Source organism: Rhipicephalus sanguineus, chromosome 3 (assembly GCF_013339695.2).
Source record: "Rhipicephalus sanguineus isolate Rsan-2018 chromosome 3, BIME_Rsan_1.4, whole genome shotgun sequence".
NCBI classification, from domain to species: Eukaryota; Metazoa; Arthropoda; class Arachnida; order Ixodida; family Ixodidae; genus Rhipicephalus; species Rhipicephalus sanguineus.
Window position 1 is genome coordinate 210,465,564 of NC_051178.1, and position 11,081 is coordinate 210,476,644.

Genomic DNA, 11,081 nt, shown 5'->3' on the forward strand with positions numbered 1-11,081 from the left:
TTTACCTAAACATATGCATGTTTTTGCTTCTGCTCAGGTATTTTTAGTTTTTATGTGTAGTGTAGATGTTTTTATAAAAAACCTCAAAAATGGCCCAATCGGCAAAATTTTCTTTACTTTGAAGGTCTTTATCTCAAAAAAGCCTTGTAGCAGAGCGACAAAAATTCTGCATTACGTTCTTCGCATGCTTATCTACCAAACTTCTAAATCTTGTATTTATATAACTTTTCAGTAACGAGATATGATCGGGCTAAGTTCAAGAAAACACCGAACATTGGAAATTTCTGACGACAATTAAAAAAAAACCCATTTTTTAAATTTCTTAAACTTTGTCCACTTATTCTCCTCCACATCAGCTTTCACAATCATTAAAAACATGTTGCATAATGTGGTTGCACTAATAGTTACGGTCCCTCCAATCAGACCCTTAGGCAAGGATGGGCAATTCCGACTTCTCTCCCAGCGAGTGTATAAAATGCAGGCGGGATTGAATTTCTTTTTATTAAAAGGCCAGCAGGTACCTAAAAAGGTGTCGCCGGCACTGAAGACGTTAAATTTGAAAATATTTGGTCACTGCAGCGGCCACGAGCGCGGGGCTACCGATCAGGCGCGCGCGCACCCGAGATGCTCGTTGTAAGAGACGGCGCAGTGAGAGCTCGTTTTCGCGCCCTCAGACCGATTGAGTTCGAAACACCAACACCTCTCGGGTGACTTGAACGCACGTGCACCGGTAGTCGCAGTGATCTCGTTAATTGCGTCGATTTCTTTTTCAGGGGGCATAAGACTGTCATCGTTAAACTGTGCGTTCCGTGAAGATCTTTCATGTCAGTGGTACAAAAGCACGCGTAGCACAAGTAGTCCGTCTCACTGACAGTCACTGATCTTTCGGGCATTAAACGTTCCTTCAAAGCATTTATGTCTAGGTCGGTAACTCTGCGAAATTTTGGCTTCTTTGCAAAAATAAAGGAGTACTGACACGATTTTGAGACATCGCAAAAGGGACATTTTTTGCTTCGTTGGTATGCAGTGTCCATGCTGTCCACACACTGGAGTCGGAGAACACGTATAAAATATTTTAATTTGACTTTGAAGTTTTCGTCGCTGAGCATTTGCAAGCCAGCCACACTGCAAGGACATTATCCCGACAAGTCAAGACAGTTCCTCCGAGTTCGCGAGTTCTGCGTCCTGCATGCAGCCTAAATCGTAGAAATCACTGTCAGGGTCACTGGACGACAATTCACTCATCGTCTATTGCACCACGAGCAGATGACGGATTTCCCGCTGGTACGTCGCGAATTTCTGTATCTCCGTGACATCACACTGCTATGAAACGACACTGAGAAGTCACCCCCTCGATATCGAAACCGAAAGTTTCTTTTTAAGGTGGCGCTAAATAAAATATATAGGATGCATTCCCAGGCACCACAATAGTCGTTTTAGGTTTCTCGACACCAGTATTTTTATTTAGAGCAACAATCCGAAATTTTTTAAAATTCGTGTCAGAACTCCTTTAAGCTTTTTGTGCTTCGAAAGGTAGTCTCCACAATAGACTCATTCAGAGCTATACTTTCTCGTAATGAGACGCACAGGAGCAGTAGAGTAAGAGCAAAGCACAAGAACTATCCGCACCTAATGAAGTGTGAACAGCGCACCGAAAGCGCGGCCAGTTCACGCCGTCTGCTGCCGACATCTAATATAGGCAAGCGCATCCGGTTACCGATAGTTTTGCTTTTCTTTCCTTTGACAATCCATATTTTGCTTTGCCACTGGAGCGCCACGTTCATGCTTTCCACTGATCGCAACTGGCGCAGCGCAGTTTCTGTGGCAGCAGCGTGCGTGAAGCGAGCGCTCATAGCTTCCTTATAGAGTTTTCATCTTGCTTCCATCTCCGCCGTGTTATCAGCACCTAGCTGAGATGCGAACAGAGGGCGGATAGAATAGCGAAGCTCCAGTGCACGTGCGTTCATGTCACCCGAGAGGTGTTGCTGTTTCGAACTCAATCGGTCAGAGGACGCGAGAACGAGCTCTCACTGCGCCGTCTCTTACAACGAGCATCTCGGGTGCGCGCGTGCCTACTCGGTAGCTCCGCGCTCGTGGCCGCTGCAGTGACCAAATAATTTCAGAATTAACGTCTTCAGTGCCGGCGACTTCTTTTTAGGTACCTGCTGACCTTTTATTAAAAAGAAATTCAATCCTGCCTGCATTTTATACACTCGCTGGACAAGAAGTCGGAATTGCCCATCCTTGCCTAAGGGTCTCATTGGAGGGGCCGTAACTATTAGTGCAACGACATTATGCAACATGTTTTTAATGATTGTGAAAGCTGATGTGGAGGAGAATAAGTGGACAAAGTTTAAGAATATTAAAAAATGGGTTTTTTTTTAATTGTCGTCAGAAGTTTTCATTGTTCGGTGTTTTCTTTAAATTAGCCCGATCATATCTCTTTACTGAAAAGTTATATAAATACAAGATTCGGCAGTTTGGTAGATACGCATGCGAAGAACGTAATGCAGAATTTCTGTCGCTCTGCTACAAGGTTTTTTTGAGATAAAGACCTTCAAAGTAAAGAAAATTTTGCCGATTGGGCCATTTTTGAGGTTTTTTATAAAAACATCTACACTACACATAAAAACTAAAAATACCTGAGCAGAAGCAAAAACATGCATATATTTAGGTAAATAAATTTCAGCTAACTAACCTTAATATATTTTGTGCAATTCGTAACGAAAGTTGGCCAAAACAGCAAAGCGAATGAGCGCTCCACTCCACCTCTTCGTCATTATTGATTTCATGTGGTTCGAAAAAATTTTTTTCGGCAAAACAACTTGCGGATCTCTTGTTTCCACTCATCAGGCAATAATATATAAAATTTTGAAATAAATTTGAGAGGTCGACCAGCCATCGTTTGTTCGATCTTACGTGGAATCACCCCCCTATGTCCACAAGGCGCACCCGGCACGATCCCCCATGCATCAACCCCGCATGTCTCCAGGACCAGTACTTACGAAATTGCCTTCTTCCCTGTAGGTGAACTGTCATAGTGGAACTCTAGACAAGTGATATATTAACTTTCCCTACGAAGTATGTTGCCCATATTCTCTGTTGTGTTTGCAATTCGAAAACAAGCAACGCTCTACCACATATACTAATACACGAACTGTGTAGAGATGGAAAGTTGACTCATGTAGGATAACGTATGGCTTACAAATGCTAAAAAATCGGCTACCGATACTGTTAAATACATTTCATCAGAAAAACATTCAACCTGAGAAGATTACTTTTAAGAAGTTTCGTGACATATTTCATTTTAAAAAATGAAATTCTTTCACTAGCTTTTCATTTGCACATTTTAATTACAATGCCCTTTCTACGTATGCTTTCCGTTTAGAGTTAAGCCTTTGTGTGAAGTATCTATGTTGAAGACGTATGCCTTCCACTTGTTGATTATGCCTTTAAACTTTCTATACAGTGTGCTGAAATTTGAATGCATGTAGTTTGTCTTTTTGGATATTGCAAAGCGCTGCCCTAAAATTTGAATGCTTTTTTTATGCTTAGGGGTCAGTCTGTGTGAATTTCTATGTTAATGCTTATGATTTGCTGACCACTATGTGATACTGCCAATGCGGGGGCCTGCCGCCTGATCAAGCTGTCATGATAGCATTTCCAGCGAACCTCCAATTTGACTGTGCATGATGCAAATAAGCAATTATCATTATTATTGTATATTTATTTGTATTTATTCTGTTGCATTTATTGCAATTTATTACGCAATGTGTTCTTGCTTTTCTTGCAAGGAGCGATCTAAAAAGTACAGTCGGAGGTCTCCAGCGGCAGCTGTGTGGAAGGCTCGTTGAGTTGAGTTTATTTACCACGTACAGTTGTACAGTAAGTGGCAGGGAGAGGGGAAAAAAGCTGTATAGAAACAGCTTGACAAAGCCCCACATCCCCATGTTCACTGTGACAACAAAACGGCAAAAGCAAAGTAAACCACAAGACAGTTTAAACCAGCAATGCACATGCTTTGCATCGGAACAAAGTTATACAAACTTATACAACCCAGCAACGCACATGCTATACATCGGAAGAAAGAAGTATACAAAACAGCAAATAATACTACACACATAAACTAATAAAGCATATTTAAAATAGAAGTATTAGAGAGCGTACGAACATTTTCACAATTAATTCCTAATTTATTTAGTGTATTCGGCAAGCAATAATGCAATGTCTCAAAACCATAATTTGTGCGCGGTCTCGGCACCTGCCAATGTTCGGAATGTCGGTTTAGGCGCGTCGAAGGATTTAATTGTAAGTTAGCTAACTACGTATATAGCCGCGACCTTTTATGGTATCAGATCTAAAAGAGATTACTAAGGAATATTTGTAGAGCAGGTTTAATTTGATTATTTTATATTTAACGAATATTTGTGAAGTATGGGCATTAAAAGGGAGGTTAGCAACAGAACGTAGCGCTTTTTTCTGTAAGATAATAAGATTACTAATAGATTGCTTTGTTCCATTACCCCAAATTAAGTTGCAATAACTCAGATGTGATGTAAAGAGCGCATTAAATATCAGGAGTTTTTGAGGAACTGGCAATAGACCCTGACATTTTCTCAAGACACCTAAGACTTTGCAAAGCTTGTTGTATAAAAATTCTGTATGATTATCCCATTTCATGTGCTCATGGAAAACAACGCCCAAAGACTTCGCGATGGAGGAGAATTCGATTATGCTGTTATTTAACATGAGATTGTAGGGTCCAGTGACTTCATTAAGGGGGGATTTGGAGCGAAAAGGAACAGCTTTTGTTTTGGAACAATTTATAACTAAAGAATTTTTAAGGGTCCAGCTGTGTATCTTTTGTAATGTTGAGTTAGCTGTATTTACGAGATGACTAAAATTCGTTCCTGAAAAAAATAAGCTTGTGTCGTCTGCGTAGATTATGTATTGGGCTGAAGGGTCAACATGTACGTTAGGGAGTTTTAGCGTGTAACGTATACTTCTTTACGTTACCGTGTTACCGGATACCGGATGGAATCTGCGCATGCGCGAACGTTTACGGAACGTAAAGGTTTACGGAACGTAAACTACTCGCCGGATAGGCTTTACGTTTCGGCCCTATCCAGCAAATCCACCTTCGTTCGTGGCTACTCGCGATATACGCTTCGCGGAGACTCCAGTCGCCGAGTCAAAATAAGCCGAAGTGCGAGCGCCACTTACGATCACCTTATTTCAGCCGGATTACCTAGGCTAGAGCGACATAGAATACCGAATCCGCAAACGTGAGAGGCCTAAAGAGGCTGACAGGCTAGATAAGTGGCGCCATCTAGCGGGGCCAAGGTGTACCAGGCGAGCACAAAATTGTTATTGCATAAACATCGGGCATTCTACTCCCAATGTAAATGCCTTGCAGCGGCGTTATTACGAATGGGCTGCCTTTTTAATCATTTTTCCCCTCAAGAACACTAAGCGAGAACAAACGTGTCTATGATTGTGGTTGCGAGAAGCGTCACAAGATGTCGACACCATCGCCCGGTAACCTGGTATTGCTACACCCCTTCGCTTATACCGGGATACTGCACACGCTAAAAACCTCTCTAATGATTTTGCCGCAGCGTAATTCAATATTGTCTAAATTAAATGTAGTTTAACTGCTGTTAACATCAACATTTAGTGGTTTGCACAAACGTAAAGGTTTACGTACGTACGTAAAGGTTTACGTTTGGGCAGCTAAAAAACTTTACTAAAACTCGAGTTCCGGTAAAACGGTAAACGTAATCCGGTAACGGTAACGTAAAGAAGTATACGTTACAAGCTAAAACTCCCTAATATCGTTTATAAATATGATGAAAAAAAGGGGACCCAATATGCTGCCTTGGGGAACACCATCTTTAACAGTGTGCACAGACGAAATTTCCCTATTTATAGATACACACTGGTGTCTGTTAGGTAGCTTTCGATCAGATTTAGGGCTACACCACGAATTCCATAACACTGCAGTTTTCCTAATAATGTCTTGCGGTTTATTTTGTGAAATGCTTTCGACATATCTAAAAATATCCCATGTATGAACTTTTTGGCCTCGATATTTTTGAGACTCAATTCCTTTTGAAACAATATAGCTCTTTCGTTTGAGAAGCCTGATCTAAAACCATATTGTGATTGAGTTATAACGGAATGTTTGTCGAAAAATTTCGATAGTCTAGCTAGCTAGCATGAATAATTTTTTTCAAGTCCTTTGGAAAAAAGCGGGAGAATTGAAATCAGCCTGTAATTAGTTAAAGTGTTTTTATCTCCATTTTTGTGGTTCACCATCACCTTAGCATCCTTCATATTCTGTGGAAAACGCACCTCCATGCCGATCTCGTACACTGCACGCGTTGCTCTTCACAGAGGTTTCGGGACACTCACCGTCCAGTGTGGCAGATAATATAGCCTGGTGAATATAACAGAACATGAAAAAATAAACATCGTAATGCCGGCCCAGCTTACAGAAGTAAACTCGCTGATTGAGAAGTGGTAATCTCAATTCCCGGAACACGGCCATGTCAGTCGCTACATGGCTTCAATACGGCATGGGGTCTACAGAAAAATAAAAGACTTATAAATAAAATTGATGATTTGCTAATTTAGGGTTTCAACTGCTTGAGCGGTCAGAATAAAGCGCTATATTAACACGTTGCGTGTAGCACGTCATCCTGTTTCTGCGATGTCTCAGTCTGCACGGAGGAATACCATTGTTGAAGAATGATCCAACGAAGAACGAGAACGAGGTGGTGCTGGCCGAATACGCGACGAGCAGCAGGAAGAAGACGGCCGGGTCGCTGTTGCGCAGCACAGGCCCGTTGCTCGAGATGGGCGCAGTCACTGCGACCACCAGAAGCACGGAGCTGGCCGTCATCACGGCCAACGTGGTGAGGAACCAGGCCGCGTAGTTGAGCCACGGGTTCACGCCCATCATCTCTAGCAGGTCCTGGCGGTGGAGAAAGGCCACCTTGGGGCATCGAATAAATTTAACTAACGTTCCTGTTCTCGTTATCCTCCACCCCAACACACGCACGCACACAAGCGTGCATCTGAATTGTGAGTGCACCAAACCTTTTATTCCGGTTATTTCACGAGATAACACCGACGACATCAGCACCGAGTTGAAGCCCAATATTCTCGACAGAAGGGGTCCGCTGCGTTGGCTATATGGCGCTGTGCAGCTGAATACGAGGGAAAATTTTCCGGTAGAGGAGGCCGTATGGGCGGTGTCTAAAACAAGGCACCCACGAAGTGGTTCTAGCTGCCTAGCGGCTTCTGGCGCATGCAGTTAGCAAAAGCATGGCGTTCGAGATCGGTTGTTACCGAGATAAAGCCGTCGCTGAGGGGTGTATTTGGGCACTGCCAATAATAGTGGAGAGAAGACTCAGTATCGTGATGTGCTGGGCTTGAAATGCACGTCCCCCAGGCGGTTATCGTAACCGCGAAGGGCACGGAGCCCTATACTATACATACAGCTGTGCAATTCAAGATGACAAACGTCGTGATGATGTTTAATAATAACTGGTCGCGACCGAGAGATACAATATTTTAAAAGTCAGAGGTGTTGCAGGTGTTTTCTAGCGAAAGTTTATTGAGGTAACTAGATTCCCGTGGAACGCAGACTTGTTATTACTTGTGCCACATGCTTGAGCGAGCTGAAGGCAACATATTTATTCGCAAACGTCGCCACAAAACACCCTGCTGGACGATACCACGGATTAGAAAATGATGGGTTTTCGGAAACCGCTACAAAGCACAAGAGGGAAAATGTGAACTTTATTTCAACTATGGAATCAAAATACAAACGAGCAATATTCAAAGAACCCATGAGTTCGGTATCTGGAATGCGCGCAGAATCACATATACGTGATTATATAAGTATCGAACATTCATAAAGGTTAGAAATTGAGCACACAACACTGAAAATTGTTTAGTATGTAGCTCTATATAATGAGAAGCTCGAATGTATAACCATAGATATCTATTGTGCGCAAGTAGAAAAGAGAGAGAAAAAAAGGAAACCGATGTAATAATGCAAGAAGACAAGCATGCGATAAGCGTTTAGAAACTACGCGCAGAACTTGGGGACCACATTCGGAAAGCTTGCAATGCGCGTATATATACACCTTGCCCGACAATAACAGCATCAGAGTTCTTGATGGGACGCACGGACCTTCATGCCGGACTCCTTCTCGTAGCCGACCTGGCGGACGGCGGCCAGCGAAGGGTAGATGTAGCTGAGCAGAACAATGATGGGCAGGAAGTACTGGACAATGAAATAGAAGCTGTCCACCGAGTGCGGCGGTAGCGGGAACCGCTGTAGACGCAGGTGCGTCACTGGCAGATTCTGGTCCGGGAAGTGCTGCTCCTGAGCCTGCAGGAACTCCAGTGTATGCCTGAACACCTGCCGCTGCAGGTACAGGAAACCCTCGGTCACGTAACCTGCGCAACCATGACCCAAGTGGAAAACAATGGTTCCCGTTGACGTCAAGGCCAGCCTTCTTGCCCTGGAATGTCGGCGCTTCGTTAAGCGTAGCGTATTCGCGCATTACTCGCTCTGAGTAGACCATATATAATGATAGAGAGACTCACGGAGACTTCAATTTACAATTTATGCCGTGCGGACCAATAGGTTTCGCATAAATCAGGGTTAAAAATACCACGTCGTAAGTCTCCGTTTATAGCCATGAATCGCTGCACTACGTTTATACCACGTAACGTATAGACATGATACGGGCGATAACTGGTCAACGTTTTCAACTATAACTGCTTGCGGGTAATAAATTATTATAAACTCTGTCGCACACTATACTGGCAGTGCAGCCAAAGCTACGAGCACGCCGTCCAGGGAGACAATAAAACAGTGACTTACAGCCGCTGTAAGTTGCAGTGCAATCTATGAACATATTTATTTGTGGAAGCACGGTGCGTTGTTCGCTGTGAAATAAACAAAATGTCGTGGAAAACTGAAGTGCCTTCCTCCGTGGGTGCAGCGAATCAGATGTTCTGTGAAAGTAGAGCAGCACGCAGCCGAGTTCGGCTTCAGTAAAAAGTAACCGCAGCACGTTCAGCGTGAAAATCACACGTGTTGATGCTCAACTCTTCAATGATACAAGGCGCGTTTCAGAATGTTGCCTAAAGTAAACTAAAAAGCGTATATCATGCTTATGTGCCTAGAACACGAATATATTGACGTGAAAAGGCAGAAACGACCATCCATCCTTTTGGCTGCACTCGATCAAGAAACTTGCCGCCAGCAGGTCAAGGAGCTTGCCGCTGCAGGGCGCCATCTCAACGCTACGGCGTCGCCTGTTTCCGAAAGAAGACACAGGTGTAACGGTGCTTTCGTACTGTCACAAACCTGGTTAGCTAAAACACACTGTAGACTCTCTGACTTCCAACATGTTGTGAGGTAGACTATATACGATCCATATTTCCTATGTGCAGTTCAGAAGCAGACAAATAATGTAGGATTACTTGGGGAAGGGTGGAATTGAATCCTCCGCCAGAAGTTTAGCTTTTAATAATGAACAAAAATAGAATAAACAGAGAAAAGGAGATCATGATGTCAAGCGCTGTATTGAAGCAGTCGACATTAGTGTTCACGTAAGGGCTGTGCCATGAGGTAAACCAGCGAGTACTTGCCCCCTTTCTCCCTCCTTTCCTCGACCCCCCAAAATCGGTTCACCGTAGGACAGCTGAGATAAAACGACGCGGGATAACTCATACACCCACGTTCTCACTCTCTCCCCCCAAAAATGGCCTGGTCATGAAAGAGACACGTTGGTAACTTAAGAAAGAGCACGGCGGTGCAGCCCTCCTGTTTAATATACAAAAATATTTATCGTACAGTTAATTTTAACAGATAATAATATAAGCACACATTTCTCACGTTCATAAGTAGTTGCGACATTTGGCTGGAGTACCACCTAGCTGCGGATGACACGAAAACCTGCGCACTTACCTGGACTACCGTCAAACTTGGTCTCGGGATGACGCGGAGAGAACAAAGGCAGCATAGGAAAGTTGCTGCCGGTGCTCCACGACTGGTAGGGCTCCGCCTGTGACAGCTTCATCCGAGGAGCCGCCTTGAGCCGGATCTGCAGAGGTTGGAAACCTACGTAGCAGTTCTGATGGAAGAGCTTTTCGGGGTGAGGAGATCCAATCCCCAAAATCAGGTCCAATACGGCAAACAGAGCTTGCGATACTTGCTTTGAAATGGATGTCCAGAGGCAATGTTCCACTGGCATTCGGACTAAGGCCGACAAACACGACGCCTCCAAGGATCGAGTCCCGGTGCGCCATGGCAGCCATGTAGTGGTTCACCATGGCGTCTTCCGTCTCGAATCCTTGCACTGGAAGAGAGCAGCCAAACTAAGTGCCTTAATAATAGCATGCTAATGGAAAACACCTTAACAAACGTTGGAGGACGCTAGAGCTTCGCCTCGAAGAGTAGAACGCGATAGCGTAATCGGGACCGTTCGCATCACCCTCTGAATCGGCAGCGTCGCTTCGCTTCTCGATGGACACATGAACCATGCCGTAAGGAAAGGAGCGAGTAGCACTGGCCGTTTAAAACTATCCTAGAATGCCTACTGCAAGTACAGTTGCGAAGTACCAGATACGCCGCAATTCTTCCTTCTGCGAATCAGCTAAGTATACCACTATGCGTCCATAAGGCAATACGCGAACCTACGGAGATGTTCACTTTGTTGATGCTTTTGCTGGCGATGATTATGTATGAGCGCTTTGTAACGAACGGGACTAAAACACCTCACTCGTGAAATTCACGGTCTTGACGCTGGCGCTGTTCCACGCTTATGCCACTCAATATTAGATGCGGAATTTTCGATGGAGGCGAAAATGCTTGAGGCTTGTGTACTTCGATTTAGGTGCACGTTAAAGAACCCCAGGTGGTCGAAATTTCCGGAGGTCGAAATTTCCTCCACTACGGCGTCTCTCATAATTATATCGGGGTTTTGGACGTTAAACCCGAACAATTATTATTATTATTATTATTATTATTATTATTATTATTAATATTATCATTA

The 11,081-nt window shown here is 43.8% G+C and overlaps 1 protein-coding gene across 1 annotated transcript; it reads right to left on the reverse strand.

Annotated features, from left to right (window-relative positions):
• Positions 1 to 7,797: 7,797 nt before the first annotated feature.
• On the reverse strand, positions 7,798 to 10,124 carry LOC119385245 (phospholipid-transporting ATPase ABCA3-like). The gene is made up of 2 exons (XM_037652739.1): positions 9,995 to 10,124; positions 7,798 to 8,472 (listed from the first exon to the last, which is right to left on the reverse strand). Exons 1-2 carry the CDS (start codon positions 10,104 to 10,106, stop codon positions 8,177 to 8,179), a joined length of 408 nt encoding a protein of 135 aa, XP_037508667.1. The 5' UTR covers positions 10,107 to 10,124; the 3' UTR covers positions 7,798 to 8,176.
• Between the last annotated feature and the right edge of the window lie 957 nt (positions 10,125 to 11,081).

What these genes read in the sequence shown, in the direction of transcription:
- LOC119385245 (XM_037652739.1), bottom strand. Translation starts at nt 10,106, where the DNA reads ATGAAGCTGTCACAGGCGGAGCCCTACCAGTCGTGGAGCACCGGCAGC. An exon ending in CAAGTTTGACGGTAGTCCAG is followed by an intron (nt 8,473 to 9,994) that starts GTAAGTGCGCAG and finishes ATGGTTGCGCAG; the next exon opens with GTTACGTGACCGAGGGTTTC.